At 39.5% G+C, this 25,197-nt stretch overlaps 1 protein-coding gene across 1 annotated transcript in view; it reads left to right on the top strand.

The window, feature by feature from the left end:
- The window catches only part of DSG2 (desmoglein 2), a 44,548-nt gene extending 21,968 nt beyond the window's left edge, over positions 1–22,580 (top strand). Inside the window, exons 4-15 of the mRNA XM_059138995.1 lie at positions 485–646; positions 780–924; positions 1,720–1,886; positions 3,870–4,007; positions 4,124–4,312; positions 8,319–8,584; positions 9,323–9,465; positions 10,057–10,284; positions 14,307–14,534; positions 16,381–16,502; positions 17,631–17,960; positions 19,782–22,580. Of these exons, the coding sequence (XP_058994978.1) occupies positions 485–646; positions 780–924; positions 1,720–1,886; positions 3,870–4,007; positions 4,124–4,312; positions 8,319–8,584; positions 9,323–9,465; positions 10,057–10,284; positions 14,307–14,534; positions 16,381–16,502; positions 17,631–17,960; positions 19,782–20,792 (3,129 nt within the window). The 3' untranslated portion in view covers positions 20,793–22,580. The remainder of the gene's footprint in view (positions 1–484; positions 647–779; positions 925–1,719; positions 1,887–3,869; positions 4,008–4,123; positions 4,313–8,318; positions 8,585–9,322; positions 9,466–10,056; positions 10,285–14,306; positions 14,535–16,380; positions 16,503–17,630; positions 17,961–19,781) is intronic.
- The last annotated feature ends 2,617 nt before the right edge of the window (positions 22,581–25,197 follow it).

The raw sequence follows: 25,197 nt of genomic DNA, 5'->3' as shown, positions 1-25,197 counted from the left end.
GGGAGAGAGAATCTCAAGCAGATGTGTTACGTGGATGGAGCCCAACGTGAAGCCCAACACCGGCTCAATCTCATGACCCTGAGCTCATGTCCTGAGCCAGAATCAAGAGCTTAACTGACTGAGCCACCCATGTGCCCTTCCTCATGTGCTAAATTTAAAAATCTGTCCTCCCAAGGTATACCCTTAACGGTACCTTAGTTTTATAGCAACTGTAAGAGGTAGGCAGTGGTATCTCTCCACTTTAGTGAGAGAAACACTGAGGCACAGAGAGGTTAAGTAACTCTTAGTATCACGTAACTAGTAAGTGGCTGAAACAGGATTTGAACCAGGTTCTCTGACATCCGCACATCTTCTCTTGAGTGCTTGTATCTTCCCTTCCTATCAACATTATGACAACTTTGGAGGGAAATTTTCCATTAAAAATATGTGCATGTAAGTTACAGAGAGTTTAACTTGGGGTATTCTTCTGTTATTTTTATGTTAGATACATTCTGATCTTGCAGAAGAAAGAGGACTAAAAGTTACATACAGATACACTGGAAAAGGGATCACAGAGTCACCATTTGGCGTGTTTGTCTTTAATAAAAACACAGGAGAATTGAACATCACCAGGATTCTTGATCGAGAAGAAACGCCAAGTTTTCTGGTAGGAAGAATTATTTTACTTTAACTAGTTTGTAGTTTTTCTTTGGTGTAGTTATGATTTGTTTTTATATTGTAGTAATTTAATTACCTTAGCTTACATTTAATCTCTTCTATTATTTATGTCATGATTTCAGCTAGTTGGTTATGCTTTGGATGAAAGAGGAAACAACCTTGAGAAACCATTAGAACTCCGCATTAAAGTTCTTGATATCAATGACAACAAGCCAGTGTTCACACAGGACGTCTTCGCTGGGTCTGTTGAAGAGTTGAGTGCCGCAGGTCAGAGTTTGTTAGTTTTATGAATGAGTATCACTCCACCCCGTCATTTTAACCCCATTATGTAACTGAACACTAAATCCTATATCTTAATGGAGACCCACAGGACACATGGTAATAAACCTATCGCTCTAGGTTTGCAACGCTTTTTCTGTGATAAGTTCTAAAGGCTTTACATGGCTTTTTTTTTTTTTTTAACCCTCAAAACAGATAGACAGATGGATGGAACAGGTTAGGTTTCTGTAGCCACTATGCTGCCTTGTAGCTGGAAAGCAGCTGTAGGCAACATGTAAATAAATGGGTGTGGCTATGTTGCCATAAGATATTATATACAGAAACAGGTGGCTGTGCTGGCTAACAGTAGTTCACTGACCTTTGGCTTATGTTAGGTCTCTTGTCAGGTTTATTGATAACATGGTCCAATGCAGTAGTCCATGTGAAGGCTTGCAGGAGAGATTTCTCCTTGATCATAATCTAGAGAACAGCTGTTCTTTTCCTGAATTGTTTGTATTTTACTAAGCATGTATTTGTACCTGTTCATCCTTATTTCTTTGTATTAATCACTAGAGCTATTAGAAATAAATTTGCAGCCTTGCCCTCTTCTTATCTTTCTTATTTCTGCACCCATTCACACTTACTTTCTCATCCAATTAAAGTTTTTCATCTTGGTAAACTGTGATTTTTATAAGCACTTAAAATCCTTTTGTGAACAGGCTGAAATTATAAAGAGAATAATAATGTACATGACTTGTGCTTAAAGTTGAGTTTCAACTTGGACGCCTTTGTTTCTGATGCCAGATACCCTTGTGATGAAAATCAGTGCAACAGATGCAGATGAGCCCAATACTCTGAATTCTAAAATTTCCTACAGAATCGTATCTCAGGAGCCTGCTTATCCTCCAGTGTTCTACTTAAATAAAGACACAGGGGAGATTTATACAACCAGTTTCACTTTGGACAGAGAGGTAAGTTAGTATTTTATGTTGCTCATCTTTTAAATGCTAAGTTAGTATTTTATGTTGCTCATCTTTGAAACCCTTCTTTATCTCTCTAGGCTTTCCTTTCTGTTAATTTATTTTCTAATTTGCTTACTATCTTGTATATTCTTCATTTATAGGATAACTCCTACAAATACCCTCTTCTAGTAAGGTCAAACCGATATCAAATGAGCCATCTGTGGCCATTGATCACTTAAGGTGTGATTCATCCAAACTGAGATGTGCTATAAATATAAAAATGTCACCAACTTGGGAAGACTTAGCCTGAATAAAAAATGTAACATTCTACCTTAGTAATATTCTGTTGATTGCATGTGAACACAATATTTTAGATCCCCATAGGTAAATAAAATGTATTTGTTTAAAATTAGTAGTATCCCCTTTTTTAAAAACTTTTTAAAATTTGGCTATTAGGAAACTTAAAATTACATAAGGACAGCTCTGTTCTGGGGCCTCTCCATGCAGGATTCTGTTTGCGATAGCATCGTAAAGCAATGTTCTGTAATTTGTGTTTCTGTAAATAAGCATCAGGAGTCTCGTCTATTGCTAATACAGAACAGAGACTGACACAGGAGGCCTGCTCGGGATAATAGAAATAGTTGTAAAGGAAAGAATTGTTGTAAATCCCAAACTGGAGGAAATTTTCAATAGGATTCCTGGACAGACTATTCTCAAACATTTCTCTTTTTTATTTCTAACTGAAAGGGAAAATTTTGGGTCAAAACAGGAAATGGGAGATTTTTTTAAATGCTACATACATGAAGGTTTTAACAGTGTGTACGAGGAGAATGTGGATGATCCTAAGAACACTGTATTGTCATCAGACATAAATCGTCTTCCGGGTGCAGTCACTGTATTTTGTATTACTTGGGAAAATCATTTCCTTTTGCCCGGAGAAGGAGAAGATTGTGCCCAACATTGCTGACCAGATCTTTATGAAATTAATATTATTACTCCTGAAAGTCTACTCTGTACCTTTTCACATAAAATTAGAATGGAAAAGTATTATTTTTAACTATCCTGATTTGTGATAAGCTGTTATCTTTGAAATAGGGCAAGTTTAGCCAATAACGATGCCTGTCACTTATTGGGCATCTACGGTGTGCCAAGTGCTATTCGAAACCTTTTACATAGATTAATCCATTTAATCCAACTAAAAACTCTGTGAGGCAGGTCCTCCCTATTATCCGCATTTTACACAGAAGGAAACCAAGGGTCAAAAGGATTAAGTGTATTTACAACACAGCTAGTAAGTGACAAAGTCAGAATTAGAATCCAAGCAACTGGCTCTGGGGCCTCAGTTGTCCTGACTCGCACTGGGCGGTTCTGTCCCACACAGGACCCCCATGCACTGGACCTGGCTGCCCCCGCTTTTTCTTACACTCTAGCTACACTGAATGGAGCCATCATAAGGGGACTGTGGGGAAGAGAAGAGCTCACTTTGGAGTGGCATGTGAGACACCGTTCTCCAAGACAGGTTCTCTAAGAATCATAGCTCTCAGAAAGTCTGGATAAAGTCAACCACATTTTTTCCTCGCAGGCCAAGTTTTCTTGGGGACTAGGTTTTCCTTGCTTAAATCTTAGCTAAAAATGAAGAACCAATTCCTACTGCAGTCACCCCTGCCCCAATCACTTTCTTGTAGAGCAGACTGCATTTTGAATGGCACTTCCTTGCACACAGACTATTTTAAGGAGAGACTCATTTCCTGATAATGTCGCCAATGACACATTTAAGAATTTGACTACCAGCAACTTGTCTAGGCTTTTTCTGGCCTCTAGAAATGCTCTGACGGCAAATCAACAGCATCTTCACATGAATAACAGATCATAAAATGTATTTGTGAATAAAATATACTGTGGTTCCTTCTCTTGATGATGAAATGAACTAGAAAGACAGATTTGGGAGTGACTCATTTTCACCCCAGATGGATATTTTTCATTGCCTTGCAGGAACACAGCAGCTATACTTTGACAGTAGAAGCAAGAGACGGCAATGGACAAATAACAGATAAACCAGTAAATCAAGCTCAAGTTCAGATTCGTATTTTGGATGTCAATGACAACATACCTATAATCCAAAATGAAATGGTAACCGTTATTTTTATAACAGATGTATTCACTTCCTCGTATTTTAGTCCTACCTAAAAATAGATCATTACATTTGTGTTACACTAAAACAAAAACCCTGTGTTCATGTTTTGCAGGCTGAAAAGGTAGAAATTGAAGAAAATCAAGCCAATGTAGTAGTGATGCGCATAAAAGTGTTTGATGCAGATGAAATAGGCTCTGATAATTGGTTAGCAAATTACACATTCGTGTCAGGAAATGAAATGGGTTATTTCCACATAGAAACTGACACTCAAACTAATGAAGGAATTGTGACTCTTATCAAGGTAAGTATTTTGTGTTCAAAATTGGAATGGGAAAAGTTGGTGCAGAGGAAGAAATGATTGTATTTTGAGCCTCAAACACTTATGAGTGCTTTTTACATACTCAACCGACACCACGACTGTTTGAGATTGGAGACCCCCTATTTGCCAAAGTTCTACAGTTACTAAATGGTCGCACTACAGTCCAAATTCAGATCAGGGGACTTGAACCCTAATCTGACAACATGTTACAGAATCACACTTACCGTCTTGCTTGCAGCCTGTGTCTGACTAGAGCTTCCTTACCTCATGACCTCTTCTTGCCTCTACAAAGTATCCCCAGTTTACTATGTCTTTATTGATCAACTTGTCGTAAAGCCAGACCTCACCAATAGTGTGTAAAAACAAAAGCTCTAATTACTTGACAAAGCTCAAATCCAGTTGTCGTTATGCTTAAATATGCCTAAGAGTCACCTTGTAAAGTTACGTGTCCCAGATACAGATTCCTGGGCCCTGCAATCAAGTCTGATAGGATGGAGCTCAGGAACTTGCCTTTATAACAGAAATCCACTTGTGATTCTAATGTTTAGTATGAGGGTCACATTTTGAAACACAGTATTCTAACTTCTAGTGCTTAATTGAATCAGTGAAAGAAAAATAGTCCTATTAAGCATATGGGTCTTATACATTTGAAATTTATTACCCCCACAGAATTTTTTTAAAGCAAATATTATAATTATAGGATGGATTTTTATCTAACATTATAAGTAAGAAAGAATATCAGTGTATTTTTAAATGGCTTATGATAGAATCACCTTATCAGATTTTGAAATAAAATGCAAAGCTATAGCTTCTAAAATACTATTCCATTAATCACACACAGACAAAAGTTGATTCCCAAAGTTCTAAACTTTTACAAAAACTTAATATATGAAAGAGTCTAACCATAGGAAGAGGAATAATGGTAATAATGGTAATATAAATATATAACCGAATAGAGAAATATTCACTTGAATTTTCATGGTAATAATTATGTGTACCATTTATTAATAAGCTATTATATGCACTTACTTAGACTGCCACTTTGTAAAGCAAAGGAAAATAGAATAAGATTACCTCGTGTTTAAAGGGAAGACACATTTTATGATTATGTAAGAAGTGGATAATAGCATCAGATTGGTGCCATTCAAATAAATCTGCCTACTTATAAAGAAGTAAATAATCCTCTTAGTCATAGAATGTGAGTATAACCTTGCTAGATGCCTAAGACAAAAAGCCAATAACACATAAGGAGAAAGTCACTGATGAATGATAGAAGTTCTAGAAATATTCTCACTCCACCATGGTAGCACAAAGAGGGATGCTATGCCAAAGGGGGCATAGCAAAAAATAGTACAATGAGTAGTAAAGTGACCACAGCAGACTGAGAAAATTATAAATTTCCTGTCTCAGTTCTATGAAGAATTGCTTCCAAATTTTAAGAGCAATAATCAGATTCCATTCAAGGAAGTTAGACAAAGAAGGTATATAGTTGGCAAATATGGAAATAAAGGATACTCAATATCATTAGTCATTAGGGCAGATGTAAATTAAAGCTACAAGAGATAGCACAATGCCTCTACTTAAGGGGCTGTAGTCAAAAAAGACTGACAACTCCAGGCATCAGCAACATTATGCAGAAACTGGAGCTCCTATCTCTTGCTGGTGAAAACGAAAAGTGATACAGCTAGTTTGGCAGTTTTTTCAAATGTTAAACACCAAGGAGTTGGTGACCCAGAGATTTAGTCCTCAGTATCCACCCACAAAAAATAAAAACATATGTTGTAATAACTTGTACGATGTCAGTAGTAACCACTTATCATGGTGAACATTGCATAGTGTGTAGAATTGTCAAATCCCTACATTGTACACTAAATACTAATAAAACATTTGCATGTCCAGAAAGAAGCATATCTATACAAAAACTTCTATGCAACTTCCAAGCAGTTTTTATTCATATTAGTCGAAAACTGGTAACAGTAAAATGCCCTTCAGCTGATGAACAGATAAATGCAGTATATCCACAAAGTGGAATATTCTTGGTTAATGAAAGGGAATGGAGTCCTCATACTTGCTACTACGTAGATAAATCTCAAAACCATGCTTTGTAGAAGAAGCCAGACACAAAATACTACATATCGTATGATTTTTTCTGTGTGAAATTTCTAGAAAAGCAAAAAAATGGATATAGACAGATGCTTAACCAACTGAGCCACCCAGACACCCTGGGAACAGATACTTTAAACTGTGGAAATACAGATAATAGTTCATCACGTAAGAAAAAGTCAAGGCTTTGTTAACAAATTAACAAATACATTTAAATTCTTTAATGCTATTCAAAGTAACAAAAATGGAAATGATAAAATATGTTGACCGTTTTAGAAACAGAGGGGTATTTGTCCTCGCTCAATGTTCATGATGCTGAAAATTTTTTTCATGCTCTCTGGCGACCTATGGCTATTTATAATATATGGCTATTATACGAAACAGTTTTTATGGCCCTAGTACTGTAGCATTGCTGTGGCCTTCCATGGTCTTTGAATACTAATGACACCTGGCGGGAATATTTTCTTTTGCATCTAGCATACGTCACACTATTAAAACAAGCACGTTAAGTGCAAGGGCAGCTTGAGATAACTCTCACAAGGAGCATACAATCGTAAAGACGATGTTCTCTCTAGGTGTTTCCCTTTGAATCCTTGTCTCAGCATCCTAGTGGCTGATTTTACAAAGAGGGCAGAAGCTGTTATCCAGCAGAGAAGAAAATGATTTTGTAATAAGTCGTCAAAAAACAAAGTGAATAGCTTTGCAGTAATTCATGTGAACACATGTAATACACTTAATATTATACCAAAGAAACAAGCAAAAATGCCCCCCTGTGTCTAAATGGTCAGGGCCACTAGAAACAAAAATCAACAAGACCTAAATAAACGTTGACTATGTATTTCTTTTCACAGTGGAATACAGCTCAACAGAGGAAAAGTGATTTGTGCAAAAATGTTCACAGCAGTATTAATTATATTTAAAAATTATAGGTACTCCAAATGCCTAATAATCAAATGGTTAAGTAAACTAAATACATCTAAATGGTAGAATACTGTAGAAATGTTTATGAAAAGAAAATGGACAAATTGGAACATAAAATATGTATTCAGTGAAAACACTATCAAATATACTTTATAAATTTCACAGTTCACAAAGAATCAATATTTGGATTTGGAGGAAGGTTAATCTTTTATGGCATTAATAGCAAACCAGATAATGATAGACATTATGCTAAAAATGGTGTGGAGGATAGGTTCTTTGTCTAAATAAATTTGAAAACCCTTGGGCTTAGGCAAGTTCAACCAGGAGGTCTCAGCTTTTTGATATGCTCATGTGCAGTAAAAGTATAGACTAGGGGGACAGCCAGCTGCTACCAGTAGGCATGTGACCTTTTTCACCAGAACAAACCCACAGAACACGTTTTAAGGAATATTATATCACATGTCCATTAACTTTTTTCAATAAAGTAAAAGAAACAGGTTGTTAAATATGTGTGTGTGTCTATATAATATATTTTCAATGATCTGGACTTTAAAAAGATAAATGGGGGATGTGCCCTAAATCATCCTTAACATTGATGAATATCGAAGCTGAAGACTTTTTTTTTTTAATATTTTATTTATTTGACAGACAGAGATCATAGATAGGCAGAGAGACAGGCATAGAGAGAAGGGGGAAGCCGGCTTTCTGCTGAGCAGAGAGCCCGACGTGGGGCTTGATCCCAGGACCCTGAGATCATGACCTGAGTGAAGGCAGAAGCTTAACCCACTGAGCCACCCAGGGACCCCAAGCTGACAGACTTTTTAATTGCTTGGTATTGTTATGAGTTAGATTACTGAGCACTAATGTATTTCGCATATGTTAAATTGTCATATTAACATTAAAATTATACGTGCTCTAGTTGTTTTCTCTTTTGAAAGAATTCCCTTTGATTTTGTCTTCCTAGGAAGTAGATTATGAAGAAATAAAGAACCTTGATTTCAGCATTACTGTCACCAACAAAGCAGCTTTTCACAAATCAGTTAAGAATAAATATAAGCCTACATCCTTTCCCTTCAAAGTAAACGTGAAAAATGTGAAAGAAGGCATTCATTTTAGAAGTAGCACAATCTCCGTTCATGTTAGCGAGAGCATGGATAAGTCCAGCCAAGGCCAAATAATTGGGAAATTTCAAGCTTTTGACGAAGACACTGGACAAGTAGCCCATGTAAGGTAAGAGACAGTTATGAATATATTTCCTTATTTTAAATGACTTTAAATGCCTGTGTTCAAAAAATCGTAATGAAATTGAACATTTTCTTCCTTCACTCCCAGTATTACAGCCCCCCAAAAGGTCTGGAGATTAGATTAGATCTGCAACTGACAATCACGGAGAAATTTCCCCCCAGACCACCTTCCCTCCACCGGCTGAGTGTGAGACAGATACTGGGTGTTTCACCTCCAAGTAATTCTGGCTACAGAAAGCCGAAAAGCAACAAAGAGAAAATTAAGAATGAAATTTACGGTCTTTTTCTGTCTAAACCTGTCTTCTTTCCTGATAAAAAGTACTAGAGGCAAGAAAGTAGCAAATACATTTCCTCCACAAATTGCTGTTGGGTAACTACGTTACTCTCCAGAGGTTTATCCCAAATTTAAGGGAGACTAGACCAAAGGCTGGAGAACAGACTAGAGAGCAACTTGCAAACTTCCTGGGTTTGTAGGCAAAAAGGATCGCCCTTGTTTATGTCTTGGGTAAATTACAGAAATACGGAATGTTCCAAATAAGTGTGATACGCTGTAAAGAGAGAAGGCTTTCAGGACAGTTGCAAAAAATTAAAATGATTTCAAACTAATGCCTATTACAAGAACATAGAGAATGAACCAAAAATTAACCTTGAAAGAGTTGTGGATTATTAGAGATTATCAATTTATCCAGAAGTGAGAATTATTTTTATGTTTGTTTTATAACAGATATGTGAAATTGGAAGATAGAGACAACTGGATCTCTGTCAATTCTGCTACATCTGAAATTAAACTTGTAAAAATTCCTGATTTTGAATCCAGATATGTCCAAAATGGTACATATACTGCAAAGATTTTGGCAATATCTGAAAGTAAGTTATTACATATGTATTTCTTCTCATTATGTGTATCTGAGTATGTTTTTAGTTTTTTTTTAACTTATATCAAATATTTTTAATTTTATAAAATACCTCTTTAAATGGAACAGCTTGTTGTTATGTAGAAGACCACTAAGCAGACAGGATGGTATATGTGACTTTGGAGCAACATGGATTTGAACAGCTCAGGTCCACTTACACACACATTTTTTTGATACAGTACTGCAGAGGTATTCTCCCTTCCTTATGATTTTCTTTTCTTTTTTTTTTAATTAATTTTTTTTATTTTTTTATAAACATATAATGTATTTTTATCCCCAGGGATAAAATTATTTTGGAACATCCAAGACCTTCATTTTGTTCTTGTAGGGAACTCAGATCTCTCCCATGGACAAACCTTCGCATTTCTACTCATTTAGTGGATTAAAAGACATGACTTGATCTGAACCTTAAGACCTATCTAGGATGGAAAGCGCTCCAGTTTGTTAGTACCTTCTCCGTACCAAACTGGAAAGAGAATTCAGACTGTGTCTGTTGTCAGCAATAGGGGCAGCATATTCATATTTATTCCTTCTCATTTTTAAGGTTATCCAAGAAAAACCATCACTGGCACCATTGCTATCACAGTGGAGGACATCAATGACCACTGTCCCACACTGGTCGACCCAGTGCAGACTGTCTGTGACAACGTGCCGTACGTGAATGTGACCGCAGAGGACTTGGATGGGTCCCAAAACAGTGGGCCTTTCAGTTTCTCCATCATCGACAAACTGGCTGGAATGGCAGAAGAATGGCAAATAGTACACCAAGAAAGTAAGCAAAATCCGTGGACTATATGTATTGAAATATTGAATCTGAGAGAAATCTAAAATCGTTAAAATACTGGCTGTGCTTTTTTTCATAAATTATATTTCTGATACAGTTTTCTACAGAAGCTTATAAAATGAGGTTCTGAAGCTCAGCTGTAGTGTCTTTCGTCAGCCAAGAGTAGATACCCCTTTGGAGTCACAGAACAGGGAAAGAAGAGAAACAACCTGATGTCTTCAAGATAGCTGGGCATTCTCTAAGTGGCTCCTGAACTAGTTGTTTTGCCTCGTAAGGTGAGGAGTAGCCTGTCTAAGCACAGCAGAATAGATACCTTCTAAAGTCTTAAGATCTGATCACAATTCCATTAAAATAATATTTATGAATGACTTCCTGAGTCCTAGACACTCTGCTCGCCCCTCATAGGCATCACCGCATTTAATCCTTTAATCTATAACATGATTCCCTGATTGCAGCTGAGAGATCTTGGCTTAACTAGAATTAAGTAGCTGTTCAAAGTCACAAAACTGGTCAATGATAAACACAGTCTGAAGAAGGGCCTGTCTGACCTCCCCATTCCAAGTGACCCTGTGCATGTATCCATGTCTTAGACATAGCCCCTTGTTGATAGGAGCTTCTGGGTGTTCTCCAGGGTGGTTTTGAATACCACGAACTATCCAGAAGACTATTTTGTTTTAAGCAATTAGTGTTCATTTTAGGAAAGTTTCAAAAATAATACCCAAGCTTTTCTTCATCAACAAATTTATTGTTATTTTAAGTCTAACAGAATTTGATCACCATTTTAAGAAGCTTTGACTACAAATTACAGAGTAAACAAAGACCTTCAATGTCTCAAACTACGTTTATAAATTTAGCATATTTCATTTTTTGCCTATGTACGTCCACCATCTGAATTAACAGATCAAATGCACTGTCTCACTTCTTGTGATCCCTGTATTCGAAAATTCCAGTAAATGGGACTTATAAATGCACTGAACCTGAAGCCCTCTTCAGTGGTCCAATACTGAACAAACCAGTGATATTTCAACCAACAGCTACAAGGCCAAATCAGTAACATAATCACACATTTTAAATTGGAATTACAAAGCTGTCATGTTAACAGGGCTAATTTTCCTAAAAATGATGCAAGTGTAAAAGCACAGTAATGATTACAAATAATTCCCATATGATACAAAAATATTAAAATCATGTCTTTAATTTGTTTGAATATCTTATAACTAATTTTTAAATCTTAGGGTTTATGTACTCACTAGCAGAGGATAGTTACGCTCTCAGTTAACTAAAGTTGCCTCCCCTCTGGGGAGGACAGTCACCATCCTGATTAACGGAGGCTACTTAAGATCAAGTTTTAAGCTAGCAGGAGGCCTGGGTGGCAGATGTCCAGATGGTTCCTCTTAGGGTAATTAAGTCACAGGCCTCAAAACTTGAAAAGTGGTTGGTGTCCTTGTTCAGTTTCTAATTCTGTACTCACAGAAGCCTGGGACTCCCACCCAGGCTGAATGCATAATTGGAGCTGACCTTTCTTTGTCTAAGATGTGTAAACATGTTTTACATTGAACTTACTGGGTTTCCAACTCTTACTTACCTTATCTAAGAAACATACGATGTTTGGGAGGTGCCACGCACTGTCGTAAGCACTCTACTAATGTCAATCACCTTACAAGTTTGGCCCTACTGTCATCAACATTTTACAGATGAAGAAACAAGGGCAAAGAGAGCTTTCTTAATATTCTCAAGGTCAGGAGCACCTGGGTGGTGCAGTGGGTTAAGCGTCTGCCTTCGGCTCGGGTCATGATCCCAGGGTCCTGGGACTGTGCTCTGCCTCAGGCTCCCTGCTAAGCAAGGGGGTCTGCTTCTCCCTCTCCCTCTGCTCCTGCCCATGTGCACGCATGCTTGCTCTCTCTTTCTCACTCTCTCTCTCAAATAAACAGAATCTTTAAAAAAAAAAAAATTCTCAAGGTCACAGCTAGTTAAAAGCTGAAACTAGGATTTGAACCCAAATGGTCTGTCTTTGGAGTCTTTCTGGATACATAAATATATTTTCTATCTAAAGATCAAGATGTTTGAATTTGATGGGTCCTTGAATTTTTCATAGTCTTAGGAACATGAAACTCTTAAGGATATGCATGTTGGACTGTTACAAGCAGAAGTCTTATAAAGTATAAAGACTTGTACTTTACATACCTAGACAATTTAGAGAGGATTCTGTAAATCAATTCTCTTCTCCTTAGTTACATAATAAGGTGATCGGCTAGATGTCATGATAATAAATAACTCTCATCTATTTTATTTATTTGGGAAAATTTTAAAGCACAGAAAATTCCAGCAACTAATATAGCAGACGCCTATGTACCTACCACCTAAAAGGAATTAACAATTTCTCATATTTGAATTAGACCTCTTTTTTTAAATGATAATGGATAAAATTGAAGTCCTCTTTTTGCATTTTCTCCCCTCTCGGCTTGCCGCCTTAGAGCCAATCATGAATTTAATTATGTTCTTCCAGGCCATGTTTTTATGGATTTTTTTTTATGAGTTCTTACTCCTTTAAATGACTAGATGCTTTTTTCCCTTCTCCAAAGCTTTGAGAATGATTTAATAAGTATATTCTAGCTATGCAGATCAAATTCCATAAAATTTGGACCCTAAATGAAAAGAGGCTATTTTTTTTTTAACTTCCAAAAATAAACAAAATTAACCCCAGACACTTCATTTTTATCTTTGTGGTCATCCAAGTCTACATGTCTTGCATTCATAAAACTCTTTGTGTCATGCTCTGCCAAAAATATTTAACCTGAATCCAATCATGAGGAAACAATCAGACAAATTCAAACTGCAGAGCATCCTTTGAAATAGGCAGCCTTCAGAAATGCAAGGTCTTGATGGCCAAAAAAATTAAAAAAAAAAAAAAAAATAAGGGTGGGACTGACCTAGATCATTCATAGAGATCAGAGTGACAACTAAAGGCAATGCATAATTCTTGATTGAATCCAGAATCAAGGGAAAAAACAAAACAAAACAGGTAGAAAACTATAAAGGGCATTATTGCAACGCTGAAAGTTTGACTGTGGGTTATATCAATACTAAATTATTGAAGAGGACTAATGTCCCTTGGTCTTAGAAGGTATATTCTGATACATGAACCATAATATCTGCAACTTACTTTCAAATAGTTCAGAAAAAAGTGAGTGGATAGAAAATATTGTTATCAGGGTGCCTGGGTGGCTCAGTTGGTTAAGCGTCTGCCTTCACCTCCGGTCACGATCCCAGGCTCCTGGGATCAAGCCCCATGTTGGGCTCCCTGCTCAGGGGGAAGCCTGCTTCTCCTTCTCCCTCTGCTCTTCTACCTGCTTGTGCTCTCTCTTGTTCTCGCTCTCTCTCTCAAATAAATAAATAATATTTTTAAAAAAGAAAATACTGTTATCATATGTGAACAAATCATGAAGGGTAGGTTGTAATTCATTGTAATATCCTTACAGTTTTTCTGTAGATGTGAAATTTTTCAAAATTTTGGATATATCGTGTCGGGAACAAAAAGGAGGGGACTCGGTGAAATGAGATTGGCCCGTTGCTGAAAATTAGTAAAGCTGGGGATGGCTTAACTATACTCTTCTATTATTGTCTGTTTGAAAATTGCCTTAACAAAGTTTTTTTAAGATGGTGCAATAAAGATCATTTAACGGAAATGTCATTTAACTCCCCACTTGTTTGTTACTGTATTCTTAGTACCTGGAATGGTTTCTAGCATTTGGTAGACATCACACACACACATTTGTTAAAATTAATCATCATCAAAGAAAGATGCTTCCAGACCCAGTGCTTTGCTTTCAACCTGCCTCCTGGGGGAATCTGGAGTAATTGTAACAAGTCCACAGTGTGACTTCAATCGAGAAGCAACTATAAAGCTTCTCACTGGAGCTAAATATTGTCGGCAATTCAAGAATGTTTCCATCCACGCCTCCCTCGGTGATCACGCATTTCTATTTCCATTTGCCCCCCTCCCCTTGTAGGTACCAGTGTGCTTCTGCAACACAAGGAACTAAAGCCTGGAAGACGTGAAATTCAGTTTCTGATTTCGGATAGTCAGGGCCTCAGTTGCCCTGAAAAGCAAGTGCTTAAACTCACCATCTGTAAGTGTCTGGAAGGTGGCGGTTGCGTGGAGCCTCTGCAGGACTCCTACGTTGGCCTGGGACCCGCAGCCATTGCGCTAATAATTCTTGCCCTTCTGCTCTTGCTACGTAAGTATTTGAAAAGCCGTTCTTTAGCTCAGCTAGTCATTTTCGGTGCCCTACCAGTGATTTGTTGCGGTAGCAGTCATTGATTTCGTAACCGTGATGCTTTAACCCCACTGGAACCCTTCCGAAGGTGGTCAGGGAAACAAGAAGTGACCATTAAAAATTTCGCCAAGATAATTCTAGCCCTCTTCAGAATTTTGTTTCATAAAAATGAGTTTTTGTTTCATAAAAACATGTCATGTCCCGACTTAAATGATCAAGCTTTCTAGACAGCCTCGTTCATGAGTGCTCTGTGATGATGGATGTTGTGTGTCCACGTTCGTCCACACCCAGGGCTCAGAACAGTGCCTTGCCCATAGCAGGCTCTTGGAAAAGATGTGTTGTATGAATTTGGATGATGGATACAAAGTTAATGCAATTCTTGCTTTGCACCTTCAACTTGTCGGGGCTCAGCCTCCTCAAACCCTCTTCTTAGCTTGCCCCTTCCCCGGCGCCAACAGTAGCCCTACCTCTGAGTCCTTGGGTGCTTCCTGACAGCGACAGCCTGTCCTGCCTTCCCTGCATGGCCTCTGAAGAGCTGCGGTTTCCTTTCACGAAAGAGCAGAGTACTACAGTGTGGGGTCGCGTGGAATCCCACTCCACTTGCCACTGAGCAAGGGGGAGGCTCTGAGACACCCCCAGTGATTACGGTGATTAAGGAGGAGCTTGTCAAAGCCCGTAGTAGATGTGCAATTGAATGCACAGCATTCAGCAGTGTATAGTGTACCTTCATATCATCGTCTCTGTTTTACTGGCAAAAATATAGACGTGTATGGAGAAATGACTTGTCTCAGCTCACCAGGTCTGTAGGTGGGTACTGGAGCTGGGACTCTATCTTTTACCCAGAGACTCCTTACATTGCCTTTTCATCTCACACTCCCCAGGGCCCCATGTGAGGCTTGGTGCCTGGTAGACACTTGATAAGCCCTTGTTAAATCTGTTGAGATGGTTGAGTTGCCACTGGTTAATTTCAGTTTTTAACTCAGAGTGGCTATATTTGCTGAGCTGTTAGCTCTTTCACACAAAAGGGAGTGGAGAAAGTAGTCAGTTCAACGTCCGAAGCTGGTGAATAGAAGTGGCATAAAAACTAATTTGGGAAGGACTGCCTGCAGGTGTAATTAATTCTTTACTACCTTGATCAGGAAGACAGCCTTGGCTTTCACTTCCTCCCCAAGGTAGAATAAAATGTAAGGAGGCAGCTCTGAAATTTCATTGAATTCATGATGAAATGTTATGTATATTTTAAGGGCTTTTAATGGAGAGTCGTTTTTGAAAATAATACTCGGGTCATTCAGATGTTAATTTGAACCTGTTTGCCATGCCTTCTGCTAAATTCTATTCCAGGATGAAGTGGTAGAGTATTTAGAAGTTCCAGTGTTCTAGAGCATTGGAACATACTAAAATTTCCTATCCCCAGGAGCTTTTGATCTTTTAGAATATATGTTTTTGGGGATAGTGAATTTTCTCCTATTAAAAAAAGTGATGAAAAAGAACAACAAAAGATTTAAGTCTCCAAATTGGTCTTGAAGATTTATATGCTTTGAATCCAGCCTTGGTGCTCCATCTAAGAACCACACACAGCATTTTAGTGATGGATGAGGACTCCCTCATGCTGCCTTTAGGCTTTGATATGAGTCACCAAAACAAGCGTGGCGAGGTCGAATCAGAGTGAAGACAAATGCAAAGCTAGGGCTGTAAATAAGTGAACAATGAACTCTAAGAAGCAAGATACAAATTCCAAAATCATGCGGTATCAATTTAGAATATGTTGGGACTCACCCTCTCTGGACTCCATTCTGTTTCTGTCCAGTTGTACCACTTTTATTGCTGATGTGCCAAAGTGGAGAAGGCGCCAAAGGCTTCACCCCGATTCCTGCCACGATAGAGATGCTGCATCCTTGGAATAACGAAGGGGCGCCACCTGAAGACAAGGTCAGATAATCAGATGTCCTTGGAACTTGTTTTCTTTCCTGATTTTAAAAGGCTTTGGGGCACTGTTCTGAACAGTCATGAGAAAGTCAAGTAGTCATTCTAGATTTCATTCACATGTGTTTGTTAAACAGGGTTCAGATGATTTTGTGTTTGTTGCCAGGGCAAAGTTGAAGTGGTCTTGTTCTACTGTGGTAGACCTTGTGTTCCAGAGAATGTTAAAAAAGGATCAGGGAATGAAGGATGTGCTTCTCCATTTCTGTTCCTCCTAGTACATAGGATTGGGAAAGGGAAGCCCACCATCCCCATAACAGTTATAAAATCTTGGCAAAACCTCCCCACTTCCCCTTCTCCCTACTTAATAAAAGGAGGTCCCATCGCCTCTCTGTTGCATCTTCCCCCCGGGTCTGTCAGCACCATCTGCAGTAAGCATTGTGTTCAGGGGGACACTATTTAGCATCAAGGGTCAGAGGACTCAGAGAATAGGGGCTTAGATATGAACGTGGGCAGTCAAGGATCAGCCTGATGATTCCTCTACAGGCTCCGCCTTCCTTGTCGTTACTCCAAGGATGAGTTCCGTTCCCATGCTGTCTTCGTGCTCCCCACACTAGCTGCTGTCTCCTCATTCCAAAGAGCAGGTTGGGAGAAATGTTCTTAAAGAACACTTTCCAAAAGTTGCCTACCCCACTTCTGTTTGAAATCATGTTAAGAAGAACTTAGGTAGCTATTCCGAGTAGCAGTGGAGGCTTGCGAAGACAGTCTTTATTTGGAGCAGTATGCGTCCACCTGTAGGGCGGGGGGGTTAGAGAGAGAAATATAAGAACTATAGAAGGAGGCATTAAACCCTAAAGGAAAGTCAAAGTGGCATTGATGCCAATAGCATAAATGAACTAAGACCATACTTAATTAATTTTTGTTTTCTCCCTGGGGTATAATCAGTTGACAAAATAAGAAGCTGGAATGAAGATCTTCAGATGATTCAAATACATGTTATTCAACCCAAAGTATTGTTCCTAATTTGCCTCCGTGGAAATAGCTTATTCCCTTTGCCTGCCAGCGTAGCTCAGAGCCCTTTATCGCCTATACCGACCCTATGTCCTTCTCACTTCTCAACTGTCTTTACTTTCACAGGTGGTGCCTTTGCATGTGGCAGCAGATCATGGAGTGGGTGTAGGAACAGACATGACAGTGGGAGGTGTAATGACCAAGGAAACCCCCAAAGAAAGTGGGTCTGCCTTCCTCAAAGGGCATCATGAGGTAACTGAGATGGATGGAAGATGGGAAGAACCCAGAAGTCTGATTTCTGGTCAAGTGACCGAAGGGATAGGGACAACAGGAGCCAACATAGGTGCTGATGGGACAAGGGTCATGAAAGCCACAGGATCTTCCAGAGACCTGGTCGGAGCTCGAGCAACTGCTGTTCCAGTCAATGAAGAATTCTTAAGAAGTTATTTCACTGAGGTAAGGGTTGGTTTTAATAGGTGCTGGGGTGGGGGGTGGGGAGGCAGACGTTTATATTTGAAAGTCGTATTATTCGGGTAATCATTGCCTTGGATCTAAGTAGGATTTTGTCATTTTTTAAGAGAATGCCTATAGGCTATGAGGAAAGACAGAGGAGACCCATTCAATCAGTCAGCTCCACTATCTAGTGATAATGAATGACCCCACAATCTTCCTTTTTACAGAAGCTTATCTCTCACATTCCTGTTTTTGTCAGTTGACACAACTCTCCTCTTCTCCATGTTGCCTTTGTTCTGAGACACAAACCGAGAGAGCTCACTGGACTGGGCAGGGGCCGTCCTCGGGGATCGGGTTGCAGAGCCATGCAGAACCGGGCAATGACCGACTCCTCACACAGCTGCCTTTTCTGTGCTCACATTTCAGTAGTCAGAGCAAGTCCCATGACGGAGCCAGATGTCAGTGGCTCAGAAAGTACAGTTCCTCCGCGGGAGCAGACTTGATAGGGATGAGCGTGCGGGGAGCAGAGAGAATACCAGACCTAAAAATCCCAATCTATCCTGTTTAGATGTTCTCTACTTGGCCTCACTATGGAGGCAGTTCATAAAAAATCAGGAGGAGAGGTGCAGGAGAGGTGATGGATGGAGTCAGAAACCTCACGCCTGGAGTGAGGAATTAGAAGCAGGTCTGGGTACCTTTCTTGAGAAGAAGGCCATGGGCCCCACACAGGGATGGGCAGAGTCAGAGTGTTGGGCATCTGAAGGACACTTGAGAGGAGCGGAGGCATGGGCTTCTGAGGAGGCCAGTTTATTTCTGTCTGCTCTCTGCACCATAGCCCATTACCGGAGTGCTTTTCCCCTTCCTGTCTCCTACCCCCTTCCTTTCTTTCAGACCATCTGCCCACCTGTTGGCTTCACGGGAAGATGGCGATGTGGTTCGTGTTAAGAAAACCGTTTCTCCTCGTCCCCTTTCAGTCTCACTGCAGACTCCACTCTGGGGTGCCCTGTTAGTTTCATTTTGGTTTTTCCTCTCTGCTCTTACCCTGCTCCAGTCAGACTTGGTTGTGTATGTATGTGAGCAATCTTTTACTCTTATTCAGAAATCTCTTCACACTTCGCAGAAAATTTCCAAGAATCCTATACATTTTGAACTCCTGTGTATTCTTTATCCACATTACCCAATTATTAACCCTTTGCCATATTTGCTATTTGTTTTCCTAATCTCTCCCTTCTTCTGTCCCCCTCTCTCTCTTTGTCACACACACACACACACATACACACACACACTCAGGTACACACGTGCACATGCACATTTTCTTAACATAGTATAGTGAACAAATTTAGAGATTTAACAGTGCCATATTCTGTATTTAATTTTGCGAGTTATCACAATAATGTCTTTCTGTAGCCATTGTTTTTCCCATCCGAGACCCAGTCCAGAGTCCTGCCTTTCTTTTCTTTCATGATAGGAATTTTTTTTAAGAATACAGGCCAGCTGTGTTGTAGGATGCCCTTCCATTTGTGTTTCTCTGATGTTTTCTTATAAGGAGACTCTGGTTATGCATTTGGGGCAGAAATATTGCCTTCTTCTTTTTTTTTTTAAAGATTTTATTAATTTATTTGACAGAGATCACAAGCAGGCAGAGAAGCAGGCTTCCCGTGGAGCAGAGAGCCTAATGCAGGGCTCGATCCCAGGGCCCCGAGACCATGACCTGAGCTAAAGACAGAGGCCAACCCACCGAGACACCCAGGTGCCCCGAAATATCGCCTTATTCTTAAGTGAAGCTGTCACTAATTCGCTGCCTCTGTTTTATTTCCATTTTAGAAAGCTGCCTCTTACACTGACGAAGACGACATTCACGCAGGCAAAGATTGCCTTCTGGTTTATTCTCAGGAAGACACCGAGTCTCTCCATGGTTCCATTGGCTGCTGCAGTTTTATTGAAGGAGAACTCGATGATCGTTTTCTAGATGATTTAGGGTTTAAATTCAGGACACTAGCTGAAATTTGCTTGGGTCAAAAAATAGATATGGATGGGGAAATTGAGCCGAGGCAAAAACCTGTGGGAGCATCAAGTATGACGGCAACTTCCCATTCATTCAGTGAGCAAACTAGGATTAATTCGGAGAATGCCTACTTCACTGGTAGTAGCTTTCAAGTTCCAAAACCTTTGCCTGAAGCAAACACAGAGAAAGTAACTCAGGAGATAGTCACCAAAAGTTCTCAATCTTCCAGGCAGAGTCAGAAGGTAGCTACAAGGCTCCCTGATCCACTGGCTTCTGGTAACGTTGTAGTAACAGAAACTTCTTATGCCGCAGGCTCCACGATGCCGCCGAGCACTGCGATCCTGGGTCCTGGCCAGGCCCAGGCCCTTATTGTGACCGAGCGGGTATACGCGCCGGCCCCTCCCTCGGTAGAGCGGCAATATGGTAATGACGGTAGCGTCGTGGTTACCGAGAGAATCATACAGCCCAACGGGGGCCTGCCTGGTTCTCTGGAAGGCTCTCAGCCTCTGCCAGACGCGCATTATGTTATGGTGAGGGAGAGAGAGCGCTTCCTGGCCCCCAGCTTGGGGCTGCCGTCCCCTCTGGCCGTGTCCGCTGCAGCAGCAGGAGGGAACGTGACAGTGACAGAAAGGGTGCAAACCTCTGCCTCCGGTTACCGATTTCCTACTGAAACCTCACAGATGGCCAGAAAGACAGAGGTTTCTGGAGCCGCGGTCCGTGGCCCCCTGCCAAATTTCAGTTTAGAGGAGTCTGGTCATTTGACTTCTATTCGCACCACCCCTTCCACCAGAGTCTCCAAGCACAGCATCGTACAGCATTCTTACTCCTAAATCGTAGTCCTCCAGAGTCTGACCCAGGGTCTCATTTCATGTGTTCAATGGGCCAGTCTTTTGATGAGCCTGTAGACTTAAGAGACCTACACATTGGGCTTAAAACACTGCTTCATCACTAATCTATCACCGGCCTCGCTGCCCCATCCGCCAGGAGTGGGCTTCAGAGAGGCCCCAGGGTTTGCTGAGGGCATAAGGACGATGCTGTCTGTGTCTTAAGTGCCTTTTAGTGAGTCAGAGCCAAACAATATTCACAAAGCAAATCAGGGAGTCAGTCTGTCTTGTGAGAGTTTACCAGATCGACACAGGGTAGCCGGGGCATCAGCTGTCCAGTCCAGCCACCCATGAAGCTGACTGGGCCTCTTGCCCCCCTGTATTCACCGTGAACATTGCTGTTCTGTATCCCATTCTTGATCACTCCTAGTAGATTATCAGCACCTCGTTTCTCCAAAACTGTGTGCACGGTCTAGACAACGGTTTTCTTTAAGTTAGAAGACTGGCCTTTTAATCTATTTTAGGTTGATTGAATTTGGGAACATCGACATGGTAAAGAACACACATTGTATGCTTCTGTGAGTGTGTCTTATATAACTGTAAAAATAGCATGATTGCTTCCCTGTGTCTCCCCAAAATCATGAAAATAATGAACACTTCCCGTTCAATTGAATAATCCAGGGCAAAATTCATAAATATAACATCACTTTATGTTTTAGAGTAATATACTATTTTTACAAACTCAGGATACACTGTCTTCTAATTTTGTACAGCTGAATTAACCATCAGACTGGCTTCTCCACTGTGATAAGAACCTGGCTGTTTCCCTGCTATATATCCTCAGTACATAACACGAGTGCCGAATAAATGTTTGTGGAATCAAATCAAATTTTAGAAACCATCCTCTTTTGTTTGTAGTTGAAAAAAAATACTGAAAAACCCTATACTGTCAGTAATTGTGAGTTTGAAATTATGAATTTATTCTACATCTCAAAATCACTGACTGGCCAGTCCTAACTACGTGAATATTAAATATTAAATATTCAGTTGAACAATTGGGGCTGAAATTGGACAACACCCTTGCCTTTCATTTTGCAAAGTTATTTGGGTATTTTGGCTTCTTAGTAGATTATACTTTAATTGCTCCTTGAAAAAACAGGGCATTTAAAGTTTCAAAGCATACATGCACATCAGTAACAGTTTATGTGAATATTTCCCACAACAAAATAATTTTCATAAACTTTAAAGACTATGTAATATTTTTATTTTTCAAGGTATTTTGCTAGGGAAATGAATCTTCAAGAATTATTTTTTTAGGCGTGTTTTTTACTTGAATTATGCTATACAAAAGATTGATACGTTTTGCCCCTACTTACTGTATATATGGGTAAAAGGCAGATACTTTTAAATATCATAAGTATGTGGCCAAGATGAAGGTCAATCTTCTATGATCTAAATTTTTTACTCTCTACTTAGCAATTGTTGCTTTTTTTCCTCCCATTATATACTTAATAGTTCTATTTTGCCGTGTATGCAACAGGAATTTCACTACTGTGTGAAATGTGAGTACGACCTGCATACTCCAAAAATCCAAACTTGGTCTTAATCTTCCTCCTTGGACAGACTTGGAAAACCTAACCTGTCTCTTGTATGTAACATAATCACATTTTCTAAACGGTTTTTTTGTACCTGAAATGATGATTTGTTTTAAGTTTTACATTTGTTCCTTGGGAGATTATATTTGTATGGGCATCATCATAAAATATTTAAATAAAAAGATGACCTTGAGAGTGACCCTTTTCCATCATCTTTTTATTGCTCCGTCATAGTTTACAAGGACTATAGTTCTGCATCACAGGAGACAGCTCCCCGAAAGAAGGCGTTTGACTTCAGTATTTGAATTAGAACTGCTTACAACCTTGGAAAAGCATCATTTCCAGAAGGCCTGCTGAAATTTTAATTTCAGATGTATTTTAATATAAATATGTCCCCTAGTTAAAAAAAAAAAAAAAATCTCTGTTGTTTAGCTGAAATTCAGATTTAGCTAGGCACTCTGTATTTCTCTTTGCCAATTCTGGCAACCTTGTTCCTAAGGGACTGGAGTTCGCTCTCTGCCCCCAAAGTAACATTGGAGGAAGCTGTTGAGTTCAGCTAAAGCAAGCTCACACATCTAACTCAAAGAGATGAAATCATTCAATCAGTGTTAAGAAGCTGCTTTAGTAACTTAGTATAGTTTATAAGAGAAAAGATCAATGTTTCTGCCTATACTATAATGCAACATCAATAATAAATATTTCACAACACTGGCACAGCAAGACTTCCTAAAGCACAAAGACCATGCAGTATTTCTGTGACCTCAGAGCTCCTATCCCAAATGGCACATGGGAGCAATATTTGGTTGATCCCTACAGACCATATTCCAACCACCACCGCATCAAAATGTTTACAGTAAGATGTTGCTTATCAAGTAACACCTGGAAATGAGGTGCTTCCAAAGACGGTGTTAAGGTAACTAAATCTTAACTTCTTTAACATACCAAAATTTCTTGGCTTTGCTATTTTAGTGGAGTTCAAGTCCTCTATCATCATTGATTTTTTTTTTTTGGCCTATTGTTTCTATTAACTGCTGAGAGAGGGATATTAAAATCTCTGGCTGATTGTGGCTCTGCCTACTCCTCATTTAATTTTTTCCAGTTCTGCTACCTGTATCTTGAAACGTGTTAGACCTGTGCTAATGGGTACAAATATATTTAGCATTATTGTGTCTCTTCAGGGAATTGACCCTTTTATCATTATAGAATATCTCTCTTTCTCTCTGATTATATTTTTTGTCTTGAAATCTGCTTTGCCTAACATTAATATTGCCATACTGGTTTTATTATGCTTAGTGTTCTCATAATTTATATCGGATCTTTTTGCTCTCAACTTTATAATGTATTTCTTATACATAGAGAGGTGGGTCTTATTTCTTAACCATTTTAACACTTCCTGACTTAGAATGCTGGGGGGAGGGTTTAGTCTACTTGCATCAATTATTCATATTGATGAGCTTAAGCCTGCCATCTTGGTATTTGTTTTCTCTTTGTCCCATCTGTTTGTTTTTCATTTGTCTGCTCCTTTCCTGCCTTCCTTTGTGTGTTGAATGTTCTAGGATGCCACCGTACCTCCTCCATTGACCTTTCAACTGGTTGCTCTTGTGGAAATTAAATTAAATCCACATTTTAAAAAATCCAATTAAAAAACTATCTCCTGCCAACCCGAAAAAACTCTCTGCATGAGTAGAAGAGAAAGAAAACAGTTTTATTACTGAACAAGCATTATGCCAGAATGGGATGTGCATCACAGGCCACCCATTAAGAAATTGCAAAGACAGAAATCTCACTTTTTTATATAGCCCGGCAGACACAACCCATTACATGTGTGTTCACAACATAATGAGATCTTGTCATCAAGCAACACTTGCCAGCACCATTGGTCATACACAGTGTGTCTTAAATTCACCTGGGAATTGAGGTAGCCATTGTGTTGCTGACTGCCTTTATCCAAAGAAAGAATAAGACTACTATCTCTGTGATAGGTAGCTAGTTACAATCTGGAGCCAGATGCCATGGAGAAGGGGAGATCGAGGTTCTCTCTTCCTTGATGTTCTCATCTTTGATGTTCAAAGAGATGACTCCCAGGTCTTAGAGAAAAACATTGCTCCTTGGAAATTTAACAAAAAGCTCATTTAGTTTTAAAAAGATTTCTATAGTATCTGAAAAGGGCAGAGAAAGAATTAGCAATGATTAAGTTTTCTAAAGTAAATGCTCTGAGGAAGAGGAAAGGGGAGAGCAAGTCTCTCTCTTTTTGTACCAAGAAAAATTTAATTTGTTTCTTAGATTTGTTCTTACCCTCACAGTTTAGGGCTATGCTCCCTGTGGCAAGTGGTTACCAATTGGATGGCACAAATTTAGGCCATTTCTATCTTTATCATAGTCTACCTTCAACTCTTCTACTACTTCACAGACAATGCACATGAGCCTTGAACTTCCACTTTGTGGATGCTGCCATGTCACTAGATCTTCAACTGCTGTCTCCTGTCCCCCACACCTTCCTCCATACCCACGTATCCTCGGCACAAATATTCTGAAACCTGTATCAAGTCCATTAGTGAATGGAAATGGGCTCTCATTATTCCACAGCTTCCAGAACGTCGACCAATCCATTAGCCCAGTAGAGACAATGAGATGAAGCAGGTATGCCTCTGTTAAAAATCCAGATATGCACCTGGCTGGACATTTTCCATTTGCCTCTTTATGTCCACTCTCTAGTCTTCTTTTTCACGTTGCTCTGAGACCTGGAACTTGTTCTTCCCAGAGGCTTCAATGGGCATCCTTGCCCTCTCCCTCTAAGGTGGGTATGGTCGGGGGGG

The sequence above is a fragment of the Mustela lutreola genome, chromosome 11 (assembly GCF_030435805.1).
Source record: "Mustela lutreola isolate mMusLut2 chromosome 11, mMusLut2.pri, whole genome shotgun sequence".
NCBI classification, from domain to species: domain Eukaryota; kingdom Metazoa; phylum Chordata; class Mammalia; order Carnivora; family Mustelidae; genus Mustela; species Mustela lutreola.
This window is presented reverse-complemented; position numbering and strand designations above follow the sequence as displayed.